This window comes from Colletotrichum truncatum (assembly GCF_014235925.2).
Source record: "Colletotrichum truncatum strain CMES1059 chromosome Unknown Contig_0007, whole genome shotgun sequence".
Taxonomy (NCBI): Eukaryota; Fungi; Ascomycota; class Sordariomycetes; order Glomerellales; family Glomerellaceae; genus Colletotrichum; species Colletotrichum truncatum.
In genome coordinates this window covers 1,828,240-1,855,105 of record NW_027222404.1, presented here as the reverse complement: position 1 = coordinate 1,855,105, position 26,866 = coordinate 1,828,240, and the positions used below count along the sequence as shown (strand labels likewise).

Here is a 26,866-nt window from a genome sequence, read left to right as displayed (position 1 = left end):
ATGCACACGAAATGATGAAGTCAAGGAACAAGTAATTTTAAAGAGATATCTAATGGTTCATTATCTCTATTAACATAGTAGTTTGTGGTCATTACTGAGGTTCATATCTATCCCAACAGAACAAAAAAAAAAAAAAAAAGAAAAACAAGCCACCGCCCCAAAAACAATTCTAACCATGTTCTAAAAAGATGTGAAAAACACTTGGGGAATTTGCCTTTGACCCAGAAAAAGCACAATCATAGCCTTGTTTTGAAAAAAAAACCGTTTCCCACGTTTTTTTTAAGGCTTGCTAACCTGCTCCTTTCTAAAGAACTTGAAGTAACCAATGCAAATGAAGAGGTTCAAAAACAAAACGACCCAGAACCATGCGTTGGCGAACGCGGTTCCCAGGCCCTCGCTGATATCGGGGAAGACGCTCGCGGGGCCGACCTTGTTGGGGGCGGTGGCGCGCGCGAGCATGGTGAAGACGGATCCGACGACCTGGGCGGCGGCACAGGCGGCGGCGACGTGGACACGGGTGAGGGTCAGCATGAGGATCATGCCGATTCCGGCGCCCTGGAGGCCGTCGAGGACGCCGAGCCACAGCCAGAGGATACGGCTCAGGACGGCGCCGGCGACGACGCCGCCGGCCCAGGGCATGTAGACGCCGATGCGGGAGGTACCCCACCAGATCTGGGCCCAGCGGGGGGCGCCGAGGCCGACGGCGAACATGGGGAACAGCCAGGGGTGGCTCTCGCTCGCCTTTGCGAGGCCCCAGAGGACGAGGGCCCAGACGAAGATGAAGAAGAAGAGGGCGAGGATGACCATGCTCCAGACGGGGACGTGCTGGGAGGAGAAGAGGAAGAACCAGTTGCGGCCGAAGAGCGGGGAGAGGAAGTAGTTCTGGATGGCGACGGCGAGGAGGTACCAGGCGATGGTCTTGCGCTTCATGAGCGACTTCCAGAGCTGGGGCACGGGGCCGGGGGACTCGCGGTAGAAGTCGGGGAGGCCGAGGAAGAGGACGGCGCCGACGGCCCAGAGGAGGAGCGCGACGGGCAGGCAGATGGCCAGCAGCGCCGGCGAGCCGGCGAGCGTCGGCTTGGGCTGCGAGTTGGCCTCGGCCTCGGACACGAGGCTGCCCCAGGCCCAGAGGCCGAGCGTGTAGAGCTGCGTGAGGCCCTGGATGATGGCGAGCCGCTGGATCCACTTGGGCACCGTCGAGCCGCCGTCGGTGCCGAAGTTGAAGGCGAAGGCGAGGGAGCCCGACGACGACGCGAACGCGTAGAGCCCCGTCGCCGCGTTCTGGAGCCAGACCTGCGTCGTGTTGTCCGCCGCGAAGGGCGAGCTGCCGAGGATGATGAAGGCGATGCCGTACACGATGTACGGCGCCGTGAGCGGGTAGAGGAGCGGGATCGTCCGCGACATGGTGTACCAGACGATGGAGGAGACGAGGTAGATGGACGCGATGATGTAGAGCTTGGTCGCCGTCTGGCCGACCTCGCCCGTGAGCAGGGTTACTTGGTACGAGTTCGTCGCGATGATCTGGTTCAGGGCCAGGAGCATCGCGTAGATGGGCCAATCGCCGACCTTGTACTGGAGGTATCTTTATGGTCTTGTTAGTTGACTGTCCAAGGAGAACGGGAAAGAGGGGAAAGAGAAAAACTTACTTCTTGACACCAGTAGGCGGGACGTAGTCGTCGGGAAGGGCAAACTGGGAGTTATAGGCGCCGGGGGAGTCGGGTGGCGTCTGGTCACCGTATCCGTCGCCGACGTTGGCGCTGGTCGCCAGGTTGGAACGTCTGGGACGGCCACGCTCCATGGGCAAGCTCAGCTTGGAGCTGGACTTGAGGCCGGCGAGGCTGAAGCGCGATCTCGAAGGGGAACGGTGTCTGGATGCGGATCTTCTTCCCGAGGCAGGGGACGCCGGGCGGGAGGGACGGCCGAGCCTTGCGTCGAGGTACATGTCGAACCACTCCTTTTCACTCTTGATGAGGTAGTCTTCGATGCAGAGGTCGGAGATGGAGTTGCCGGCGTTGAGGTTCTTCAGCCTCTCCTCGAAAGCCTGGTAGAACTCGCCCTTGGAGTCGGTGAAGAAGGGGTCGACCTGCTGGAGCTTGTAGTCGTGACGGTCGCCGACGACGTCCTCGACGCTGAGCATGGAGGTCCTGGAGGAGTTGTCGTGGACACCCAGGCCGGTTACGGGAGGCGGCAGGGGCAGCGTGTCGGCCATGGAGAAGCCGGACACGTTGCGGCTGTGGTTCTGCGCCTCGTGAGCGGAGAAGCCCGAGTAGTTGCGCTGGTGGGCGAGCTCGTAACCGGAAACCTGGCGGCTGTGGTTGCCTGGAGGACCGGGCGAGGCGGCGCGGGAGTTACTGTGGGAGCCGCCGGGCGAGTCAATGTAGGCCGGGGAAGGCGAGATGATGGGGGAGCCGGGAGTGCTGGAGTAGTATGCGGGGGTCTGCATGCCGGCGGGGGTGTTGCGGCCGGTGTTGAGAGTCGTGGCGTCGTCGTCGTAGTCCGAGACCTGCCTCATCCAGGCGGGGGAGCGGTCGACGAGCTCGACGTCCTCGCGGAGGCCGGCGTGGGAGCTGGCGCGGCTGTGCTTGACGAGGACGTTGCCCTTCTTGATGCCCTTCTTGCCGTACTTTGCGTGAGCCTTGATGACGCCTCCCTGGAGCTTCTCGAGCTTCTCGAGCCACTCGGCGACGGGGAAACGCTGCTTGGCGGACCAGGCGCGCATCTCGGCACGGGTCTTGGTGTCGGCCTTGAGAGCGGACTCGATGGCGTTCTTGAACTGCTTGGTAAGATGGGCCGCCTTGGTCGACTCGACAGTGTACCACCAACCGGGCATCTGACCGAGACCACCGACACGGGCACCGACACCCAGGGCTCCCTTTCTGCCGAACTCGACGGCGACCAGACCGAAAGGCTCGTCTCTGGAGGGGATCAGGGCGAACTCGGCACCGCTGAAGATGTAAGGGGGGAGAGCGGTGAATTCGGGCTTGCTGAAGACACGTCCGGGGTAGAGTTCCATGAGCTTGGCGAGCTTGAGCGCGGCGAAGCGTCCGTAGAGATCGATGACGGGACCGATGCAGATAAGCTGAGCCTTGGGGTGGTTCTCGAGGACACCGGGGAAAACATCGGCGATAAGATCAACACCCTTCTGCAGAGACCAACGTCCGACGAAGACGAAAAGCTCGGCATCGGGGTCGACGTTGAGGCCGGCCCACTCCTGAGCCTGCCTGCGGAGATCACCACGGCTGGCCTCGTAGGCGGGGTCGACCTCGACCTTCTTCTGGTTCATGAACTCGTTCTTGTCCCAGTCGGCGGTATCGGTAGGATCGGGGTTGGGCAGCTGTCCGACCTTGGACAGGCCCCAGAAGATGGGGTAACGGGCGAAAGAACGGTCACCGTACTTCTTGGACACACCGACTGCACCGAAGCCGTTCTGGTGGACGCGGAGGTAAGAGGCGGCTGCGTGGAGCAAGTTGAAGACTGGGGACGGCCGTCAGCTTCTGCTAGATCAATGATATGGGAGAAATTGGGGGGTGTAAATGCTTACCTGAACCGTACTGAACGTACTTCTTGACAATCTCAATGTCCAAGTTGTACGCCTTGCAAACCTCCTTGCTCTCCTCGGGGGTACGCATGGGCCAGAGACCCTGGAACTCGGCATTGTGGAGAGAGAGCGCAACGGGAATGGTCCTGGGAAGAAGGTACAGAGGGGCAATAGATCCGTGGTAATCGTTGATGTGGTAGAGATCAACGGGGAAACGGTTCACGGTCTCGGCGATACACTGGTTCCTATTCAATCTGTTAGAGAATTTTCGTTTGGCAGGGATGGGAAGAGACTGCGTCAACTTACCATGCAGAGTAGTAAATGGCAGACTCCAAGTCGTCCATACGAGGAGGGTACGGCTCAGACTTGGTCTGCTTGCGGAAGACGGGGGCGTCCAGCAGAACGTAGGTGATGTTGTCAACGACGTGGTACTGCACCTTGATCTCGTACATCTGGTCCATGATCTTGACGAACATGCTGGGAGCAGGAGTATCCTCGGGGTAATCAACGTCACCGACACAGGGGACAACCCAGATCAGGTCCTGGTGCTTGAGCGCCTTACCCATCAGCTGGGCCATGACACCCAAACCACCGATCTTGATCTTGATGTTCCAGTCGTCAATGTTGTACTCCATGGTGGCGATCAGCACTCTGCGCCGCTTGTTGGCGGTAGTGGCCGCGGCCGCGGCCGAAACGAGATCAGTCGAGCTTCGCATCTTCAGCGGCATGGCACCGGCAGCGCCGATGAAGGCGTTGCGTGTCTTCTCGACAAGCATGCCGAGCTTGGAGGACTCGTGGACACCGTGCTCGTTGAACTTGACCTTGTAGAAGGAGCGCTTGAAAGCCTGCACGGCGGCGAGACCGCCGAGGACGGGGACGATGAAGAGAAGCAGCCAGAGGAAGAACTGGATCCACATGTCGCCCTGGGGGATAAGCTGGTACTGCAGGGTGGCATCGTTCAGCACGACGCGGTAGGCGAGATGCGGCTTGGGCGGGGCAGAGGTGATGTTGATGGCGTTCTCGAACAGCGAGGAGGGGGGAAGACGCTCGATGACGTTGTCACCGTCGACATCACCGTAGATGAAGGACTGATCGGGCATCTTGTCCGGGTTCATACCCCAGATGCTGAACTTGAAGTAGTTGGGCCACTCGTCCATGTAGTGCCACTCCCATTGCGACTCGCTGACGTGCTTCAGGGCCTTGGTGAGACCGCTGTCGTAGCCGAACTGGTTGAACTTGCCGACGGCGAACATGTGAGGGATGCGACGCGGGGTGTCGTAGTCGAGGTCGCCGTGCACCTTGTACGCGCTGCTTCCGAGGATCTGAGACCAGTACTGCACGACAACGTGCTCACCCTTCCACTCCTGGTCCTTGGTTCCGTTCCACTCCTGCTTCTTGACGACAGTCTCGGTCTCGTAGTTCACCCAGTCGCTCCACGAGGACTCGAAATTGGTCGAGTAGCGGAACTTGGAGGCGCCGGGGGCGGTGTGCTTGATCTTGATCGTGCCGTCGCTTTCCTTGGTGAGGAGGGAGGACGAGTAGTTGGCCGTCGCGGAGAAGACGATGGGGTTGTTCTGGGCACCGATGCGGAAGAAAAAGTGGTCGGTTGCGTTGGTGTTGGCGGTTCCGCCAACGGCCACGGCGTTCTTCACGGTGACTTCGTGGACGCCGTGCTTGACGTTGACGAGGTTGGCCTTCCACGACCAGACGGAGGGCAGGGTGCCGGTCCACTCGACGATACGCTCAGAAATGTCGTTGCACTCTACGGAGTTCTTATCGATGGAGGGGACGCTGTTGTCTTCGGTGTGGGACCTCAGAGTGACGGACTTGATGAAGTCATCGCAAATCATCTTCGTGTTGGCCTGGAACTCGATGGGGACGGTGTTGCTGGTGTCGTTCGTCTCGATGCGGAAATCGTGGCCGGGGTTGAACTTGGTGAGCACGACGGGGGGCTCCTGGAACTTGTCCTCGGGGACGAAGGCGCGGAACTCAAAGGGAGCCATGGTAATGTTCTTGGTGCATCCATTGAAGCCCTTGTTGTTGGCGTAGGTGAGCTTCTTGGTCGAAGCCTCGAGCTTGATCGTCTGGTGGGGGAAGAAGAGGTTCTTGACAGTGGTTCCCTCCTGGAAGGGGGAGATCAGAGCGGTTTTCTCGTCGGAGCAGTCGAAAGTGTAAGTGTAGGTGTGGTTTCTGTTGGAGTACAAGAACCAGACGGGCACGAGATCTTTTCCAAGGTCCTGGACACCAAGCTGGTAGCGAAGAACGCTGAAGAGACCGGTAGTGGTCGGCATCTTAGAGTTACCGGGAAGGTAGATATCCTCCGTGTGGTTAGACATCTGCTCCAGCCACATACCGTCCTGAAGGACGGGGTATTGCTTCCTCATGCGATACATGTGCTTGAGGACAAGTCTGATGGGGTGAGTGGGGTCACGGTGATCCCAAGAGACGGTAGGGTCACGGCATCCCTCACGGGCCTTGGTGAGAGGCATCTCATAGTAGAGGATACCCGGCATGGAGTAGCATCCGTGCTGTTGCCAGGCAGGGGCAGAGGACAGCGGCTGACGACCGAACATGTAGTTGGTTGCCGTGTTGTCGAGCACGTAGTAGCCTTGCTCCTCACCCCAGGTGAGCATGGGAATTCCGGGCAAGTGAAGAGTCGTAACAAACAGACCCATGAGACTGCGCTCGTAGCCCAGTTCGATAGCAGGCCAACGGAAGGTATCCTGGTTCATGGCGCCGTACATGTGACGGGGGTCGACAACACCCGTGTTCGCATTGATCATGTCGTTGGATCTCAGCACCTCGTTCCATGCCTCGACGAAGTTGCTGGGGACATCGAAACCGGCAACACCAGTACCGTCCATACCCAGGAAAATGACGAGGAAACGATAGAACGAGTAGTGGAAGGCGGCGGAATCCAGAGCCTGATGGCCCTCGTCGCGGATGAAAATGTCCTGGCCTTCAGCTTCGCTTCGGTTCGTGCTGTAAGCGGTGTTGATGTCCTTGAACCACTGTTCAGGGTGACGACCACGGCCGATGTAGATGGAACCCATGGTGTTACCACCTGTAATCTCACCAGGGAGGAAGAAGTTATCCTTGCCGACGTCCTTTGCGCATTCACGCATCATCTTGGAGAATTCACCCTGTGCGTCAACCGTGACTTGCAGCGCCTTGTCGTATCTGAAGCCGTCAATGTCCAACCTGCGATTTCGCGTTAGTAGCTGATAATAATGACGGCTAATTTCTTCCGCTCGGCGGCTTACATCTTGATCATCATGCACGAGAAGTGGCCGAGCTTCTGGTTCACGGCGGGAACCCATTCTCTCAATCTGTCCTGAACGGAGGCGAACTTTGTCAACTGACGTCGGTAATCGGGGTAAACGCCGAAAGCCTCAGTGTCACCAAACTGGTCAAAGTCACCGTCGTAGCAACCCTTGAACATGCCGTAAACCTCCTCGCCGACTTCATAACCACTCTCGTAGTACAATCTCGGGAAGTGCTCGCAAGTCTCGTTGTATTTCGTCGGGAACGTCCAGTCAAGGTAGTGGCGGTCGGTCTTGTAAATGGTCTCCAACTCAGTAGGCTTGAAGGGCGCCGTGGTGTTGAGGTAGTCCTTGAAGCCGATCAAGTCACCCAAAGTTGCGACTGTGTTGTCGAAGACGATGTACTAGTCAAGCCAGTCAGCTCCAATAAGCCCCCTCCTTCAGAGTTTCCAATATCCACACAACTTACCATTCCACGCTTGTGAATCTCGTCAATGGCGATTCTCCATTCTGTGATGTTGCCAAAGTGAAAGTCCAGGAGGGTGTGATCCAGCGGCGAGTAAGAGTCGTAGTTCCATGGCGCGTTGATGAGCATAGATCCTCCAAAGTACAGTCCTTGGATGCCCATTCCCTGGAGGTAATCCAACGTGTCCACCAAACCAGCGACATCACCACCGAATCGCAACTGGGTGCCCGAGATGTCCTGTTCCAGAACGGTACCGTTGGCGTTATCGTTGATTGGGTCGCCGTTCACGAAGCGGTCGAGCATGAGTGTGTAGAAGGGGAACCGCCAGTTGTCTGGCGACTTGTGAAACTCATGGTTCTCCCATTTTCCATCGTATAAGATGGGATCTGTTACTCCCTTCTTTGTGTTTAGGTTGAAGTCGACAAATTGGTCGTCGTACACGAGGCCATTAACATTATGGGTTAAGCAACCCAATAACAGGAGCGCACTCCCGAACCACATGGTGGCTGCTGATATGTGATGTTGAGGACGCCCGGGTGCTCCTCGAAGCGAGCGTACACGCAAACCGCTGCCTGCTTGCTTCCTGTTCTATGATGGGGTATCAAGCTGTTTATGACCACACTATGAGGTAAAAGGAAAACAAACAACAACAACCACAAAAACGAATAGGTGATGAGATAATAGTCACGAACTGGCTAAAAGCGAGTGATGCCAGTGCGTGTGTATGCTTGCTAAGGTTTGAACGAAAGACGAAAGTATGGGAAAGGAGACACTTGAGCGATTGTAAAGATCCCGTTCCCACACAAACAACGCAGAGCAAGAAGCTAGAGAGCAAGAAAAAAGTAGATCCCAAAAAAGATACGTCAGAGGGGGGAGGGAATCTACACCTTTGATGGAGACGGAAATCTTTTGAACTAAGGGGGGCCGGGAATCGATACTATGGAATACATGGGATACATGGCAAAAGAGGCCCAGACCCGCCCCGCGTACAAGGCATCGCCTCACGAAAAGGGACATCAGAAGCCCGTCATGCCCGTCAGCAGCGGAGCCTACCATTCTAGGATACGAGCTCGAGGGTTTACTCATGTCTGCATCATAAGCGGTGACCTGTTGCTTCTCTGTCCTGGGTTGGCCTTTCTTTGGCCTTTGCAGAAAAAAAGGCAGGGTAGCGGAGGCTGGCCGATTGGGTGCTATGAATATCCTTTCCTCCTCATGGCCCCATCGCCGCAGTGTGGACTGGCCAACAATGCAGATCTTCGGGACTTGGGGACCCCCCAAGTTCAGGTTTCGGGGGCCGTTCACTCTCTCTCTTTCTTCCTTTCCTTCTTTCCCTCCCGCCGCCTGGACACTGGGTGACTTGTGAGGAGGTCCCCGGTTACGGTACGGTACGCTTGGGTTGGGAACAGATCCGGGCAAGGGGAGTGGAGCGGCAGAGTCGAACTTGTCACCCTGTACCGACCAGGGTAACACCTGGGAACCCAAATGATCCTTGAAGGATCAGGGATCATTAACACTGGCCCTCGGTTTTTTTTTTTTTTTTCTTTCTCTTGTGTCGGGCACAAGACACGTTAAGGCGCCGAGCCAGGCCAAAAAAGCTTCAGCGACTGGGCGGGAGACGTCGAAAAGCACGAGGGGGGTTGCTCAGTCACGCGGGCGAGGCTAAAGTCCAGAATGCTGCAGAGAAGACGTGAAGACCCTATTTCTGGATCACTGTTAGGGGTGTTTGGAGGGGCGAACAATGCCATTCGTGCATTACCTTACATTGCATTGCATATTTTCTCGTGTTGTGCCAACTAGACGTTGATACTTGTACGGTGTGCTCCGTGAACGGTAAGCAACAAGCGTTGGTTGGCCCATTTGCCGAGTTTTGGGTCCCCTTTTTTTTTTTTTCCTTCCCTTTGCCGCCTTTTTTTTACTGCATTTTTTGCACATGCAAACATGGATACTTGGGAAGAATTTTCGGGACGACTTCGATAAGCAGACAAGCGAGTCAGAGGGAGATCCACACAACAGTTGCCAGGATGAGACGGACTGAGCGTGATTGTGGGCTCTTTTTTACTGGAGAGGTGGACAGCACATCGTTTTGACGTCACGGCATTAGCCCGGCTCATACGGGTTATGCACTAGAAGAGAATGGCATAAGTGCCAGGGTACTTTTGCGTTGTTAAGGTGGCAAACGGCCGTTGGGATTTTGCAACGGCGGCAGCTAGGCAGAGTTCAGTTCAGTTACAATCAGTACAAACTTGCACTGCAACCTTCCATTTCTTCCCTCATCCAAAGCGGTACATCAAGTCATATCATTGGGTGAGTGTACTCTTATCTCTATATCTCTCTCTGTCTCTCTTTCGGCCGTTTCTACAACAAGCGTGTGCTCCGAGGAAACGTCTGGCGCCATCATTCGTTCTTGGTGCAGAATCAAGAACAATGCATAGAGGATGATATAAACAGTGTATCCGTACCTCGTCTGATGTTCGTATTCTTCATCCGAACAGCTGGCGGACTTGCGGAGGTGCTGTCCTTGCAAGCTGAAACTCAAACAGCAAAAAGGAGGCTGGGCTAGACTCGTTAGACAAGGCGGCGGTGTTCCTTTTTGTTCACAATCGAGATGCGTGGTCCAGTCGCTAGGTGGAGAGAGTGTATGGGAATTAACAGGAGGCTTGTTAACTTAGGGCCCCCCCTCGTCTCTGCTCGTGATAAACTAGCCAAGGCATACAGAAGCTTGTTTAGTCACCCCCTATCATGGGTTAGCATGACGCGGCTACGAGGGAAATACGGTCCGTAGTGGAGCGGTTTTTTGTGCACATACACAGCCACTGGCCTGTGTGCCGCAGTGCCAACATGCCAAACACACAGGCAAACATGCCATAATCCCGGCATCTATATGTCAGTAGAGTACGTGTAGGCTGCATGTGCATCAACTTGAAGGCCTACTCAAGCAACCCTGGGCATCGCAAACAAACCACTACAATTAGGTTTCTGGTCATTTCCAGTGTTGCCGTGCCCTCGGAAAGAAGGGGGGAAAAGGGACGACACACACAATTGGCAATTAATTCAAGCTATTTAGTGTTGAATTTAAATCCTAGTAAAACTCACTCTTTCAACAGCTAGTAACTCTGTAGGTTCCGAGACATGATTTCCTTACAAAGTTTTATTGACTGCGGTGCATCCGTAGTAGTATAGTTGTGATTCCTCTTTTTTTTCTTTTTCTTTTTTTTTTCTTTCTTTATCTTTTCGTTTCCCTCGTAAATTAGTACTATGTATACGTTCTTAACCGACGTATTCCCTTGTCTGTTCGTATCCTGCCGCCCTGCTGTGTGCCTCAGCTTTCAGCCACGCGATAATCAACCCAACTTTGTCATCGGTCTAGAAGGATATCGGCATATCGGCATATCCGCCTCCCCACTAAAAATGGTCCCAGAGTACTGGAGACAACCCCTGAAGAAGGCTATTTGATTGGTCCAAACTCGGTGAACTATTGGCCCTCCGGTCTACCCGAAGCGGAAGGGCATTAGGGCGCAAAGTGGTCACAATCAGCCCTGATTAAGCTGGTTATTCTGGCACGCCAGAAAAAAAAGGCTGAGGGAATCCCGCCGGTCGGTACTCCGTATCGCCCGCAGTACCCGCGGCGCCTGTGGGATATCTGGTAACGAGGCCTAATCTCGTCATTTTTTGCCCGAGGCCGAGGGCCATGATTCTGCCGTAGCTCCAACCTAGATCCGTGTCCCCCTGTGATGATCGTTACTATAATTATCATCATATTGGGTGGTTGGCAAGGAAGAGTCGTTGACTTTTGCATCGTTGCTTATTGGTGCGCTCCTCTGCCAACTTTTTTTTTATTTCCTTTCTCCCATCCAACAAGTTTCCCACCACTTCTACCGAGTGGCGGCATGCATTACTGTGTGTGTGGCTGGGTAAGTTGGATGTGCCCATAACAAAGTCCACTCTCCTCCCGTTCTTCATCTCGGTGTGGCGCTTCATACGGAGCAGTCAGGCCGGAGAGAAAAACTGGATAAAAGAAGGGGGGCCCGTTCATCCAAAAGCCTCCTCCCCATGGTTGTGGGTATGGTGCCACCCCGAATACTGGGAACTGGAGCGATTGTGCACCTTGCCCATGTCGGCTTCGAAACCGCAAGTTCTTGTACGGAGTAGAAGGGGGATCAATCTGATACCGCCAAACCCGTGCGGCTGCGTAGCGAAGTAGCAGAGCAAATTGATGTGATGAATAAAATGCCCATCGGTGCCCAGAATTTTCACCCCCTTATTTCTCCTTTTGCGCCCATCTCTACACAATCGTGCAGGCGCAAAACCGTGCGCGAGATTTGAAAGGTTCGCCAAGTCTCCACGATGAGAGAGCACGGATGATGGGGGGGGGGTGGTGGAAGGGAGGGGAGATTCCATGATCCATCCATCTCGCCAGCCGTTGCACGTTTTGGGCGTTTATTGTCAATATTTCGTCGGCAGACTTTCCCATTCTTGATATCGATTCATTCTATAGTGCATATGCTCTTATTCCTTCTGGAATTTTCTGCGCTTGTCTAATCTTTCGCCGTCGAAGCTCTGGCCCCGACCAATTGGGATAACCGTAATTGACACAATCACAGTTTTTTTGTATTGATTTCTGATAGTTGTTTTTTTTTTATTTACTTTTCAAGGATTGCAGAACCCATTTTGGAAATCAGCCATCCTGTTGTCAAGATTACGCCGCCCAGCCGGAACGGTTTGTTCTGTTAACCGATGCTTGGCCTCAAATATCTAGACTAAACCGGAAAACTCTTCAAGCGCATTCGATGCTCGGCCCTTTTCCATCTCCTTCCAATTCAATGCCCCCCCTCTTCAAGTGTACTTTTGAGTACTACTCCAAAGGACACTTTATCGTTCCGAGAAGGCTGCCTGGATATGTCACAAAAGCCACCCAATCACCCCAGCCGGTTGCTGGCGTTCACACCGAACCACGATGGGGAGACCTCCACTTAACGTAGACACCTGGGACAAAGGGGAACCGTCAAGGTGATCAAGGTGAGGAAAACGTGGGTCTTACTCAGCACAGCAAAATCAGAAAAGGTACCGGGCCTCAGTCCCGATGTGTCACGGAATGGTTCCCTCAAGACGAAGCGAGGTGGGGGCGCAACGAGCTCTTTCGCGGTTGGAGGGGGGGGGGGGGGGGGGGGGGGGGGGGGGAGCCGACGCGCGGGATGTTCGTAATGGTGTGGTGGTGGCGGGCGTTCCAGTTCCCAAAGTGCCCTTTCTCAGTCCCTTTTCCTTTCCTTTTTTTCTTATTCGGAGCTAACCCCTATACCCGTTTTGTGTCAAAAGCGACCCAAACGGCGAACCGCGCAAGCCCTTATGGCTTAGCGGGTGATGAAATCGACAGGTTGTAAAGGTATGCGGCCTTATCACGTCCAATAGGGTTATTCTCTCGATAGCATCTGCTTAATTGCCGTTATCACCTGTGCGGTGAAGGGTGTCCGTGAGTACGGGAGTCTCAGGTGAGGATGCCAACCCTGGGTGGAGGAGGGGGGGGGGAAGCCGCTGTTGAGGTTCCCGATCTGGGCGGTGACCTCCAGTCGCCGTCTTCTTGGGTCGAATGTTTCCGAAGTAGCGTACGTGGTAATTAGGTGACATTTGAAGTAGATTAGCCGTCTTACTACTCCCCGACCGGCAAGAAAAAAAAATCCTTTTGGATTCCTTCCCGCCCGTGCGGCTCACGTTTTGAGGCTATCGTCCAAAAACCGGCGCCGCAACCCTGCAGATGGCTCAGTAACGGTGACCAATGGGACTGACGGCGCCTCTTTTGGGAATGCACGTCGTAATCATGAGCAAGCGGCGCTGACTGAACGCTTACAGAGTTGATGTCGGTCTCGACTCTGTAAGCAACTTGTAAGGATTTCTTCCAGATACTGGAAGCGCGGCTGTCGCGAAAAAAAAAAAAAAAAAAAAAATAAAGAAAAGGAAAAAGATGGAAGCCAAGATGGGATTACCAAGGCCATCCAGGATTATTATTGAACAAAACATTTTGCGGTGTAGTGTGGCATGAGTTGATGACTAGTTCTTTGGACGAAAGGTTTGCGGCTTACCTCACGCCTACCTATTGCAAGAGTGAGACAGCGCATAGCAGCCAATAATGTGAATTAGTCCCATCTGTACGGCCAAACGTAGAGACGGAAATTTGACTAGCAGAGCAACTAGTCTCACTTTGAAAGGATATATCCAGACCGGTAAAGAACCAGGTTGGATGCTGCAAATAATCACCTTTGAAACCTTGACAGACGGCACCAACCTTATTCAACAACAAGCAATCATCTTAAGACGTTCATCCATTTCCCAAGCCCTCGGGTATAACCCCCCTCATCAAATGATGGTGAGATGTGACGATTTACGTCTCAACTAAACGAACAGTTCGAACCATAACGGTCCCAACTAATTGATCAACCAACTCTCGCAGCAGTGGGACGGACTCATTACTCAATACCCCGTGGGAAAAGCAAGGTTGCCTGTCATTGAGCACGAGACAAGAGTTCCTATGACAGGTGCTGTCCTAGTAGTAGCATGAAATACGAGCTTTAAAACGGGCGATGTTTACGTAGATCTTATCAAAGCGCCCTCAATAGAATCGCGTTTCCACGGCGAGTTTCAGACCTTTTTTTTTCTTTTTCTTTTTCGTGAGCAGGTAGGTAGCATCGTTACTCTGTTAAAGTTTCCCTGGTGCAGGCGATCTTCGGCGACAGATTCTCCGTTCCACGCTGTAGTGGAACGATCCATTCCTGGACCCTGCAGCGGAAGTTCTCTGCCGCAATGAACAATAACATTTGACTTTTTTGTAATGGAAATCGACCATATTGACGCCCTCATAAGCCTTAATGGTATCCTCTGCCCCAGTAAAAAATAATTGAGTGCAAAAAAAAAAAAGGCACCTTCCGCATCAGCTTTAGGCACGGAATATTGGCGGTTGTAAAGGGTCCACTGGTGTCCAGCATTAGCCTGGCCGGATTCCAGGATCCATCTGGCTACGACGGTCCAGGCCTCAGGTGCCTTTTTCTTCTGTTCGTTGAGTTGAGCACGTTACGAGTTGTGGGTATGCACATCTGCGTTGTATATTGTGTCTGAATAGTTCCAGCAGATGATGTCCAGTTGCGAAGATCCAAATTTCATGCCTGAAGATGAAACAGTTGAGTCTTCGCGGTTTACCGTTGTGGTTGCAAACGATCAACTTCAACTTGTTATAATGTCCTGGGACTTGCCTCAATTAGAAAAGAAAGACCTAGGGAGTGGGAGGAGTTGCGACTTCAGTCCAGTCCCTATAATATTTTCTTTACAAGGTTATTGAATCTTTAGCGTTCAACTTGCATATTTTATAGGAGGCATCGTTTCTTAAATCTTTGAAATTGAGTTTGTATACATGGAGTATAGGCAATTACTTCGGGTTGATGTTAAACCTGTAATTAGATCGAGAAAATGATGACCCTGCAACTCCATACCAGCCACTGAGGCTATGAAAACTAAAACAAAATAGTGATGCATCTACCAGGAGAAAATCTGCTTTTGGTATCCCTATAAAATTGGAGCATGTCATGTCGTCTGGCGGAAGTGGCAAGTCTTCCACACGAATTTTTGTACATGCAAGGCTGGCGCTTTCTGTTCTTTCTATTATCAAAGATGTATTGGTCTTTAAGAACTGAAGCTCTTTGCTCGAGGTTACCGCTGGTGTCACAGGATACTCGTGTCGGTGTAGGAAGTAGGTTCTCCTCAGAGTAGTAGGAAGCCTTATTCAGATTAAGAAGCTGTAGGGTGGCAGATTGAAGTTCGTGGATGAGACATCTCTTCTAGTTGCTCGTCACATGAGTATGTGTCACGGCCAGCTTGAGTAGCGGTAGGTCTGCTAACAGAAGCTGAGGTAGTAAGACTGACAACAGGTCGTAGGGTATAGTAATAAGGCAAACCAATAGGTAAAGGGTTAAAGTAAGGCATTTAGTCTTATACTAAGTAATCAAAGTAGTAATAACATCATACTACTATGTTACTTAGGCTAGAAGTTCTTTGAAGTCAAAACATGAAGTTAATTATCTGAGATCTAATGTCTTGAACTAAGTACTTAATCCTAGTCGATATACAAGTCCTATATCCCTAGATATCTTATTGTATTATATATTTAGGGAGCTAAGAGAGTTACTCATCTACCTTATCAATTCTCTTTCAATGAGTTAGTTTAAGAAACGCTTGAGTCTGACAGGAATGGCGTAGGACACATCCAGCATGTGCGATCCATAGAAGGTTCAAACCTGTCCGCGCAACCAAAAAATCGCTAGTGACAGTTTCTTAGTGCCTTTTTGTATCTCATTGTATCCTCTTTAGATGTTGTAGAGTACTATGACTGCCATTCCTGCCGTTCTCCTTTGATGACACTTGTTGCTGTAAGGTTTTTGTTAGGTTGTTTTTTTTGTACAAGTTTTGATGCTCATTTAACTCCATACTACCTGCAACGAATCATCACTTGACCTCAAATAATGTCAACAGTGAAGGTGTAGGTGTCCTTTTCCTCCTAGATATGGAGATGTCGTTTATCCTCCTCACAACCTTCGGAATAATCTCATGACTGTACTCGTTTTGCCAATTATTATCCAACTTAGCCTTGAGGATACTTTCATGGAGATTTGCCATCTCTCGGCTGTCCCACAAGCCTTCCCTCCTCCTCATTCTTCGAAGTACATCGACGCATCTTCTCTCCAATATCTCATTGCCGCAAAAGGCGCATATATACGATAGCGTGGGAACAACGTCCGCCGCCAGAGAGAAAGTCGGCCTCAAAGCGCTTGGTTTAGACAAAACGAGGTCTTCAGCTATATCGACAATCTCTTGTAGCTCCGCTTTATTTGCGTGCTTCATCTCGGAAGCCGAGTTGGCATAGTTAAGAACTTCCCAGCTCCGCCTAGAAAAGCGTAGTGATTCAAACCCCTCTTGGTCGATCGGCTTTAGGTGTTCTTGGAGTAGCCCATCAGAGCTATCGAAGCGGATGCACCACATTTTGAAACGTGTCTCGGCCTCTTTTAGTTCAGCTTGTTTTGAAACCGGTGCTGTTGACACCTTGCTGGCACACGATGCCGATGATTCTGCGTCGTGAGCGTCCATCACAGTCCCGCCATACGCCTTCCAGAACAATACCGCCACCATGTGGAATTGGAAGCGAGCCTCTAAAGCATTAGCGAATGGCTTAGTTTGGTCTTGTTTCTCTTGTTGCGTGAAGAATGATAGATCGGGGATAACGTTTTCTTTCATGAGCATCGAAGTATCCATGCCCACAAATAGAAACATACTGGCAATATCGCAGAGCTGATCATAATGTTTATCAACAGTCTCAGCTAGACACTTATGGTAAGTTGAAACCGAGGCTGGGTTGTGCCGATACGCTAGTGCTGCTTGATGAAGTAACTCTAGCACCTTCGCCCCAGACCTTAGATGTTGAACAGCCTTATCATACTGACCTCGGACAATCTCATAGCAGATGAATACCAGGCAGCAGATAAGGGTGATGCGAATATTAACAGTCGACAAGTCTGCCATAACAAGGATGGCCTCGGAAACGGCTCTTTGATAATGTTCTGTAGCTAAACTGCTTAGCCCCCATGGATTGTCAGCTTTGTGCGACGCAACAGAGGAATCCTCCAAAAACGCCTTATGTGCGACACCGAGGGCCACGATAGCATGCTTGACCGAGTCTGAGTAATGGCCTAGGGGTAGGATGTAGTTGTCCCACAGCTTTGCGAGTGGCGTTGAAGTTGTCAAATCCGGAACCGTACAGCTGTGGACGTGATAGAACATTAACCTCTCTGTACTCGTCCCTGAAATACCCCAGTCGACCGGTGGCGATAAGAGTGCCATTGATGCCTCCGATCGGTGCGCTAGTACAAATGATGCAGCCGTAGTACCCCGTGACCGCTTGGTTTGTCGGGTGTTACTGGGGTCTAAGTATCCATCGCACTTGATTTTGTCCTTCCTGCATCTCTTACAGGTGGGCTTTTCCTCATCGCACTTGAAATGTCGGGCCCTGACACCTGGTTATTCCCCACAAAGCAAGAAGAGAGAAATATGAGAGATCTTACTTGCTGCATTTCACTGCGTCAGTAGATATAATAAAGACGAGACCGAATCACTAACCATGTTAAACATCCCGTCTTGACCTTTGGATGTACTCGCCCTAGTCCACCTGGGTTTCTGCGACGCAGAGTTCATATGAAAGACTCCGGTTCCTGGGATTCGTTGGTCCGCCGGCATTTTCACTCCGACATGCACAATGGCGTTCTAGACACGTCGGCCCCTGCCGACGAACGAAAGAGTAGTAGATATTTACCTCAAAGTACAGCTCTCGGTCAACGGATTCCGCGGGGCTGAGACAGGGTATAATTCAAGGTATTGTTTTACGGCGGCATCTATTATATAACCCAGATCTGCTGATTCTGTACCATCGTGCTCTAAGGGTACCGGAAGGCCAGGCCGAAACACTAGCTCATCAAGGAAGCGGGCGGTCAGACGCGAGGGTCTAGTCATTTTACGGCGCAGCAAATCATGGGCGGGTCTCAAAGTTCGAGTATGGTTAACTATGGGTTCGCCAAAGGGGCTAGCTATTATGCATGTGTCTAAATGTCTAATACAAGACGGAACAAGGTTCTAAGCCGATCGTTGAAACGGCAACACCGAGAAAAAGTTGCGAATTGCAGCCCTACATGGAATTGTGCTAGCAAACCCGCGAGAATTGCAGCCAGTGTTCCCCTTGACGCCTACATTGCCAAGCAAATCCATTTCAGTAAATGCTTGGAAAGTCCCTTTGGGGAAATTTTATAGGCGTTGGCCAGAGCACCCTCAACACCGTATCCCTGTTTGGGCATCACTTCTACGATACATACATGAACTAGTACATATGGCTCCCACTGGGCACAGTGATGAGAGGGGAGAACACTAGACACTGAAGTCACAATTGGTGTGAGCATACTCGATGAAGAAGATGGAACTAAAACGTGAAGTTAGTAAGAGAAGAAAAAAGATCCCAGACGTAACGGATACTGGAGCGCCCGAGTTCGCCACTAATGTCTCCAGAGTCTGGTAGCCTTGGGCGTTTAGAGTGTAGGATTAGGGCATAAGAGAAAAATAGAAAAGAAAAGTTGAGGCGCTCCTTGTACCCTGAGGTCTACACCCAATCATGAGGATGAGTCAACAGCTTCGAGCTCGCCTCAAGATGTACCAGGGCCTGTGGAGCTCTAGGAAGGATTTATGCGCAAGTGAGGACATACGAGCTGGGTTATCCACTTGACTGACAAAGATATCATTGTATTGATTTGAGTAGGGGCCTAGGAACTCCCCAGCCCGAAGCTCCACTCTCTCAGCAGGTTCGGCTGTCATCTTCATGTGTTTGCCGAACGTTGCTGCAGTAAATAACATGAATCATGTGAATGTAATCAGAAGCCCATAGAGGCAAGGATGTAGGCCAAGGGAGTTTTGGATTGTTGGATATCCGTTCAGTGTAGGCAAACTTATTATAAAAGCCCATCTCCCAGCTCAAGTTCACTTTTGTGCCTTCCCTCATACTCTACATGTCAATCTTTGTACTATTAAAAGTCAACCACCTTCGCTGTTCTTTTGTTCATTTCTTTTCACTCATTAGGTTGATCTCCTTCACTCTTCCCTCCTCTTCAATATGGGTTCGATGTCTATTCTCGCACTTTTCGGCCTGCTTGCGGCCAAGGCAGTTGCCCAAACCACGACCTCCTCCTCTGCCATGCCCACGGCTCTTCCTTCCCTTGTCTCTGAGATTCCTTCTTGCGCCATGCCTTGCTGGAATGAGGTCAAGACGAAGATTGGTTGTGATGCTGGAGACTTGAAGTGCATGTGCGAAAAATTCGGACGAGTTGAATATCAAGATGGGAATCTGTCTTCCTGTCGGCGATTGCACAAAAGACCAGATCAGTCGTAAGTCTACCTCGCCATCTAGACTTTGTTATGGGAACATTATACTTGGCTGTTTTTTTCCGTAATGAACGACGAGGACTGATTACTTGGCTAACTAAATCATAATCTTTTAGTAACGGACAACCCCCTGAATTCAATTTGCGACACTACAAACAATAACAGCAACAACGACGCCATCGCGTCTGCCTCCAAAATACTTTCGGGGGCTGTAGCTAAGGCAACTACGACAGCCTCGTCAACCTCGAAGCCCAAGGCGACCAATGCTGCCAGCCCTTTGGGACAAAGTATTGAGCTGGCTCTCGTTATCGCCGCTGCTGCAGTCATCCTTTAGAGGGCTTTACTGAAACCGAGCATGGCAATGGATAGCGGTTCTTTGTTTCGGTCTTTTTGTGCATAATCAAGCTTTGTCTTGGGTATCAGGGACCTACAAAATGATAGTCTGAAGATGTCCGTAGGCCTGTTAACATTGCGGACTTCTTCAGCTTTACCAGGGACAGAGACACAGTGACTACGCATATTCAGTACATAGCTTTACAGAGATATATCTTCCCCCAATGTGTTTTTAAGCACATTGAGGTTTAGATACGAAAGAATGCCTATTTAAGCTCAAAAATGCTACAACTGTTACTGCAGCATCATTTGCAAGTCTTTTACATTTGTAATCACGATGAATTGTAGGCCTTTTCCTACTACAATCAGACTAACAATGTCACCTAGGACTTCCTGCGTAAACTAGCTACGGTCGTGCCCTCAGCGAAAGAAAACAAAATTGTCACCAAGACCTTAGAAAAGGAGGTTTGGCCAGCTTCCAACACACATAGGAGGAGCTAGAGGTGCTGTGGCGGGATGTTCACTAATTCCAACAACTGATTTAGCATTAACAAGACCATAGAGAACATGGATATATTCTTCTTAAGCATATGCCTAGATGAACGATTTTCCTAAAGAGGTTTTTTCTCTGTGAGAGCCCCAGGGGGCTGTATGACGATACTCGGTGTGTCGCTATCAACGATGAGGAAACCAAGACGTTGGCAGCCGATTTGAACAGCAGGCTAGCCAAAGGCCAAGGAAGACTTCCCACGAACCTATCCGTCACCTGAGCCACATTTCGAGCTCAACAGCGGCATGCCTTGACGCCAGTCTGTGTGTCAGCATCACGCTCACGGTTGGCAGCGGTAGAAAACATTTGCAACACTGATTTCAACGAGAGCGATAGTACCATAATATGAACGAGGTTCTGAGGAAGGATGGATACGGCGGCCCAAAGCACGTGCTCGCTCGTGTTGATGGAGGCATCAATGCCGGGCCGGCTGCTACAGCAGCGGGCCGAGAGGAAGCTTGACAAGAAACCGGTTCCAACATCCAGCCATCCACAACGGCATGGATAGAAATAGCTCAACAGCAGGACATAGACCGGTTTCGGCATATTGAGAGACCCGCAAATGGCAACTTGAAGTAGCACAGGCAAGGCCGTCGTCAGCACTCACGCAGTATGCAGTAACAAAGTTGGACGGGCTTTTGAAGGTGGCCAAACTACTAAGATCCGTTACATTTAAGACTATGAGTAACATACGTCGTATCACCGAATAGGAGAGATGGGTTCCCACTCAAGTTTCGTGTCCAATTCCACAAACGACAAACAGGATTTTCTTATCGAGTGCTGCCAGAGCCACAGCCACGCTACGGACCGCAAACCGGTGTCGTAGTTCTCCAAATCCTACAAGACAAGAGGTACGGGCCTCAAAAAAAAAACTCTCATGGTTTCTTGTCGACTAGTTTCAACTCAGCATGCTATGTACCGGCGGCAAAACAGCACCTCCTGGGACAAATCTGGACCCGGCAGGCCAAACTTGCCAACAAAACCCCACAAGTCGCCGACATCACCAGTTCCCACCGGAACAACATCTGGCCGGTTGGCCCAATGGCAAGGCGTCTGACTACGATTCCATCGTGCAATCAGGAGATTCTGGGTTCGACCCCCAGGCTGGTCAATTCTTTTTTGAATTTTTGTCGATTTGTCATGGCTTTTTAATGTTGCTTGAAGATCTGCCATTGACTACGAATAGCCGGCAGTTATAACAGAGAAAGGGCCGTGCTCATCGGCGTAGTTTGCCCGTGACATTGACATTTCAAATGTGAAGGCAATGTCACATTGCACACGCCTTTCTCCGTGCTGTCTGTCCTACGCAATAAACCACGGGTGATGTCAAACTGTTGGCCATAGCACAGAGTGTGCTTCATCAGTTCGGCTCTGTCAGGGACCAAAGACGTGTGTGTAGTGGCGAGGTCTAGACCGTAAACATGCTCATCAGATGGTTGATATTGGAAACACATACAGTCTCAATCGAGCACGGCAGTTCACTCCTCGAGAGCTTTTTCAATGGCATTCTCCTATAAATATAACCCTCCACACCATCCACTCTCCTCCCCGAAAATAAGCTTTACGACTAGATAGGATGGCAAAGCGAGCCAGAAAGTCATGTACTCCTAAACCCCGGCGTAGAGCGGGCCATGCAAAGCAAGCAAAACAAGCCGCCGTAATCCTCATAACCTCATGACATCTGTCAAAAAGCATTTTGTTAAAAAAAAAAAAGAAAGCAAGAAACCTCCAAAAAAAAGAAAAAAACTCCGCCATCGCCCCGCTGCGATCACAAAAAAGAATTCGTAGGATGCCAATGCCGAAGCTGCCGCCGCCTTCCGTCGATAATCTCACCCCCCTGAACCGATGCAGTGCCGTTGTGATGATGATGTTGATGATGATGTGATGATAATGATGCCAGCCCGCCAGCCGGAACCCCCCCCCCCCTATGCAATGCCCCAGATACACCCGTGTCCAAAGCAAGTACAGAATTGGGAAGGGGAAGCGTCCCCTCCCGGGAATAAAAAAAAATTGTCATAAAAGTCCCAAATACAAGCGACTCTGCACCGCTCTCATAGGCAAGGAAGGCGCACCACTAAACCTCCCCCTCTTTTTTTGGCGTTACGTTGTTGTTGTTCTTATTTTTCGATTCGTCGTCGACCAAGGCTCAACTCCGAGCCTGGGTTGGTGCGTTTAACGGTTTCCGTCCGTACACGGTTCGGTGGTTGAAGTAGGCGTGGAACGACTTGTTCGCGACGTGAGGCCTCACGTTCATGAGGAAGATTTCGATTTGCACCTCCGTCCACTGAAGAGCCCTGAAGGGTCGTGTCGCCAGGCCCTTGAGGCCGTCTTCGATCGTCCTCCGCATGAGACCGCCGGCCTCCCGCAGTTCGGGCTTCGCCGCCCAGTCGCCGATTGGGCATTTGCGTCTGTCCTCCGTGACGTCCTCGAAGCCCGCGGCGCGCATCTCGTCTGCGGCATATCGGATGCCGTGCATTTCGGAACCGAGGACTCGCATGCCCGCCTCCAGGTAGTTCGTGAACACGCGGAAGCCGTAGTTGTCGCCTTCTGGCGTCGTTCCATCGTCGCAGAGGGGAGAGAACTCGAGCTCTTGAATCTCGAACCAGCCACCGGGTTTCAAGTGTCTAGACAGGTCAGCTCCAAGTTCCAGGTTCAAGTATGGCTAATTCTGCTTTATACGCAGGTGACGAACCTGTATGCTCGGTCCATGAGTTCTGCGCGATCGCGAACGGAATGAAGCGTATGTCGAAGGTGGATAAAGTCGTAGAATTCCTCGTCGAGAGCCCATCCGTTCTCATGCTCAAAGTCATCAACCATAAAATGCACATTTGGAGGAACCTCGGTTGGCTGGATAGGCGACAGGTCGACACCGAGGAATGTTGAGTCGGGAAACCACTCAGCGACTATATCGAAATGGTGTCAGTAAAGCTCAAGCAGGACTATGATCAGCGGCACAGCTGTAATGGCAGCCTATAGAGGGTGCCATTTTCGCCGCCGAACCCGACTGGGAAATTGAACGGTTGCTCACTCACCCTCGAGGACCCAATGGCCTGGACCAGTACCTACAGATTGCGCAGTTAGTCAGGATGCTCCGAAACCAGGTTGAAAGGCTCAAAGGTCGGCTAATGAAGAACCGCTCAGAGATACTTCGTATCCCTGAAAGTACATGCAGATGACGTGAGACACCCCTGCAGCGGCTCATGATCCGGAAAACTCAACAGGAGCCCTGCCCCGGCGGACCGGCCGAGAAAATAGATGTAAAGCAATGCCAACACGTACCCAAGTCAAGCACTTCGCCACCTCTCGCAAGAACGTCGTCCACAGGCGACAGGTACCATCTGTCGCACAGTAGGTTGCTGATGAGATGCTTCATGAAATCGCGGTCTTGCTCGACCAGATCATTGGGGAAGGCGTATTTCCCTGCGCGGTACGCATGGTAACGCAGTCGATGTTCGTACATGTGCTCCAGCACACTCTCGGACAGACTTTCGGTCTCGCGCCCTTCGTCATTGTGAGAGCCGACGGTGATGGCGGTATCGGTAGAGCTAGGAGGTGACATGGCGGCGGGGGCATAGTCTTCCGGTGAAGGAGGCCCGTCGTCGATTCTTCGTCGTTTTTCGGGGGCTTCCTCGTTTGCAATGGCGCCAAAGACCGAGACAGGATGTGTCTTGAAGCTTTCAGATGGTGTTTGGCGGAATGAGTTCGGAGGCGAGTTCATTGTGAACTAAGAATAGGTGCAGAGGCGACTCGTGACGGATTAACTCATGTGAGTGGGATTATGAGTGGAAGTCGGTTGAGGTCTCGATATCGGGTTGTTGGGTCGCTGCTTAAACTGATGATGGGCGACCACCTCGACAATGTCGAAAGCTTGCGCAAAGAATACCGGTGATGCGCAGAGGCAAACACGAAGAAAACGAGTCAAGGCTTGGCTTCCCGACTGTTAGGGGGTGTGTCAAGGGTTTTCTTCAAAGGGAGAAAGAAGGAAAAAAAAATCAAAAAAAAAATCTCAAATCAGGGACCCCTACACCAAGGCCAGAATGCAGGCGATGACGTCCCTAATTGGCACCCGGCTCCTGTTCCCAACCGTCAGAAAATTAATGTCCCGAAGCGGCACGGGAAGCGGGCGAGCCGCTTGTGGATAAGTGACAGGCTGAATAAGGAAAATGTTTGACGAAAACGTCGATCCGGAGGGGGGTTGGAAAGGGAGGCGAGAACGAATTGGCCAGGAAGACGACAACGACGTGCGTTTGCTGTGTCTTGGAAATCCGGAGAAGACGATGAGGAAAATGAAAGGAGAGAGAAAAATAAACTGGAGCGGGTGACAAGGAGAGACCCGAGACAATGGTGTGAGGGTTTATTTGGTGGAGGGTTTGTGTAGGTATGTTAGGCAGTGTAGGATGGTGTATTCTTAAGACGGGAAGCTTGCGCCGACAAGCGGTCACGAAAAGTCTCGAAGAAGGGGGGATCAGAGTTTGATTCAACTCCCCCCGAGGAACTTCTGACAAGCTATTCGATGGGGCCTAGCCGTATTATGAGTGAAAGGGTATAGTTGTGTGTCTGGTGGTGGTAGTGTCCGGCCAGCCGAGAACGCCGCAGCCGCCGCCGCCACCGCAAGACATGGCTATGAAGGTAACTGGGACTAAGGGTATCGAGAACAAGGGAATGGGATCCAGGGAGCAAGGTGAAGGACGTCGAAAAGGATACGTACCGGCAAGGTAGGCTGAGACTGACTAGGAACCCTACTGCGATGCGGTCAGGGTTGCAGGCCAGGAGACGGATTCTATTGAACGGAGCCTTACGGTAGTGAAGAAGAACGAGAAGGAGACTATTGTGTAATGTGGTTTGTGGTGTTTGCAGTAAATATGACCGTCAACTCGGGTTTATCGATAGTAAGGATCCTCAATACCGATATAGAAAGATTCTCTCTTGTCGGTCGATACAGCCTGAAGGATGTGGCTGAAGCAGGGAAAACAAGAGGTGAAAGGACAAAAAATCGATTCGTTTGACGAGTGACCTTTGTGTTGAGAAGATGTGTTGCCGGCCTAGATAAGTCTGCAACACCTTACAACTGTTTCGAGGTGTAAGAATGAGGGTTGTTGGTGACCAGGGGGGGCTGAAAGGGTATCGGACGCCAAAGAAGCAGAGCTGAGGCGCAGCAGTTTGAGGGGAAAGGGCACTTTGATTTTCCCCCGTCGGGATGGTGTCGTCGACGACGATAGTTGACGATGACGATGTCGATCAACGCTGGAAGTAGGGCGAGGAGGGAATGATTATGTAGTGCGTCAGCGTCAGTGACGAAAATGAAGGCAGGTAGCAGACCCAAGAATCATGGGAGGATGGATGGATGGATGGAAATGAATGGGATCTATGTAGGTACCTCAATCGGCGAAAACAAAGAAAGGTCACCAAAAGATGGATGGAGGGGGCAAGGTCCAGGTAGGTGTCTTGTGCCCCCGAGTCCCTGCACGGGTCGCTGTGGCCCCCCTCTAGACGAGAGAACCTAAGGAGAAGTAAGGGTAGTCAAGGTACATAACGGCCCAAGGCTTGGTCAGGTAAGGTAGCGGGCTAGGGATATTGCGCGGGCCAGGTACGAGAGCGAGGGAAAAAGAACAAACAGAGGGACGACGCTCGAAGCTCAATATGGCGCCTCACCTACAGCTCCGCATGGCCTAGTAGACCAAAATTCTTATTAGACCAAGGCAGATCTCGGATAAAGACGAGGTGGACGGGTACATGTGTCTGATGAGAGGGGATTCTCTAGTACCTACCTTGAAAAGGAACCAGACGGCTGTTTGTTTCCACTGTGGGGGGGGTTGCTTCAAGGGTGACTTTGGCCCTGCTTGCTAGAACACTTCTACATATGCGCAGGCAGGTCATTACGGATACAGAACAAAGTCCACACACTGAACGAGAAAAGCCCCAGTAAAAGGTGCAGATAAAAAAGCTCCTGAATTCTGGCTGGCTGATCAAGCTGAGAGGCCCTGTCATGGGCCCTCTGGGGGCCACCCCTGAAATCCAGATCTAGTGCAAAGAGGACGGGCTAGGCAAGCAACGAAACGGTCCAGGACAGGGCGAAGCAGGACAGGACTGGGCGTGGCAGGTAGTGTGTGCTAGGTACTTTGCAGGCAGCATGTACTCGCTGACCGGGCCAGCGTCAGTGGGGTGGCTGCGCACAGCAGCGGGAGAGAGCAAGGGCATCAGCGTCGGAGGGGGGAAGGGGAGGAATCCTTCAGAACAAGCTGTCGGGTCCAAACCTGACGACGTGGGGACCCGGGAGAGAGGAACGAAGGCGTTAATACCGGCTTGCCATTGGACATGGGCCGGGGGGCCGAGTGGAATGGGTGGAAAGAAGCACATCTGTTTTGCGCCAGAGGTGGCACACGGGTCAATGTAACCCTGTCCTGGCTGCATCCAGCGACGGGAGCCCTGCCTGTAGGGTGCCCGCGAGCAGTGCTGTGAAGAGAGAGAAGGGCCGGCAAGCCAGAGGCATAGAGACTGGAAAGTCTTAACCCACACAAGCCCCCAGTCTCGTCTGTGCCAATCAACTATTGGGCTACTTCGGCCTTCTATGCCCGGGCAGAGATATTAAGGAATGTTGAAGATGAGAAGAGGGGAAAGAAGAGAAAGGCTCGGGACTGAGTAGCCAAGCGATACGCATAAGGAGGGGTTGGATGAGGGTTAGGTGGGATGTTGTTGTCGCTGTAGAGTTGCAACTGAGGTGGAGAGATGTGTCGCCCTGCCTTGCAGTAGTAAGTACTACGTAA

The 26,866-nt window shown here is 51.8% G+C and overlaps 5 protein-coding genes across 5 annotated transcripts; 2 read left to right on the top strand and 3 right to left on the bottom strand.

Moving 5' to 3' along the window:
• Positions 1–279: 279 nt before the first annotated feature.
• On the bottom strand, positions 280–7,768 carry CTRU02_210938 (alpha-glucan synthase; the record flags this gene model as incomplete). Its single annotated transcript, XM_036721821.1, has 6 exons — positions 280–1,582; positions 1,647–3,474; positions 3,542–3,783; positions 3,845–6,739; positions 6,802–7,205; positions 7,271–7,768. The coding sequence occupies 6 exons, from the start codon at positions 7,766–7,768 to the stop codon at positions 280–282; spliced, it is 7,170 nt and encodes a 2,389-aa protein (XP_036586194.1).
• A 447-nt stretch (positions 7,769–8,215) lies between these two features.
• On the top strand, positions 8,216–8,623 carry CTRU02_210937 (uncharacterized protein; the record flags this gene model as incomplete). Its single annotated transcript, XM_070205551.1, has 2 exons — positions 8,216–8,366; positions 8,394–8,623. 2 exons carry the CDS (start codon positions 8,216–8,218, stop codon positions 8,621–8,623), a joined length of 381 nt encoding a protein of 126 aa, XP_070060794.1.
• Positions 8,624–15,751: 7,128 nt separating this feature from the next.
• CTRU02_210936 (C6 zinc finger domain protein) lies at positions 15,752–17,533 on the bottom strand (the record flags this gene model as incomplete). The annotated part of the gene is made up of 2 exons (XM_036721823.1): positions 15,752–17,290; positions 17,441–17,533. 2 exons carry the CDS (start codon positions 17,531–17,533, stop codon positions 15,752–15,754), a joined length of 1,632 nt encoding a protein of 543 aa, XP_036586195.1.
• Positions 17,534–19,173: 1,640 nt separating this feature from the next.
• Positions 19,174–19,553, top strand: CTRU02_210935 (HET domain containing protein; the record flags this gene model as incomplete). Its single annotated transcript, XM_036721824.1, has 2 exons — positions 19,174–19,222; positions 19,336–19,553. The coding sequence occupies 2 exons, from the start codon at positions 19,174–19,176 to the stop codon at positions 19,551–19,553; spliced, it is 267 nt and encodes an 88-aa protein (XP_036586196.1).
• A 2,695-nt stretch (positions 19,554–22,248) lies between these two features.
• CTRU02_210934 (methyltransferase domain-containing protein) lies at positions 22,249–23,820 on the bottom strand (the record flags this gene model as incomplete). The annotated part of the gene is made up of 4 exons (XM_036721825.2): positions 22,249–22,726; positions 22,795–23,005; positions 23,135–23,164; positions 23,382–23,820. 4 exons carry the CDS (start codon positions 23,818–23,820, stop codon positions 22,249–22,251), a joined length of 1,158 nt encoding a protein of 385 aa, XP_036586197.2.
• Positions 23,821–26,866: the final 3,046 nt, after the last annotated feature.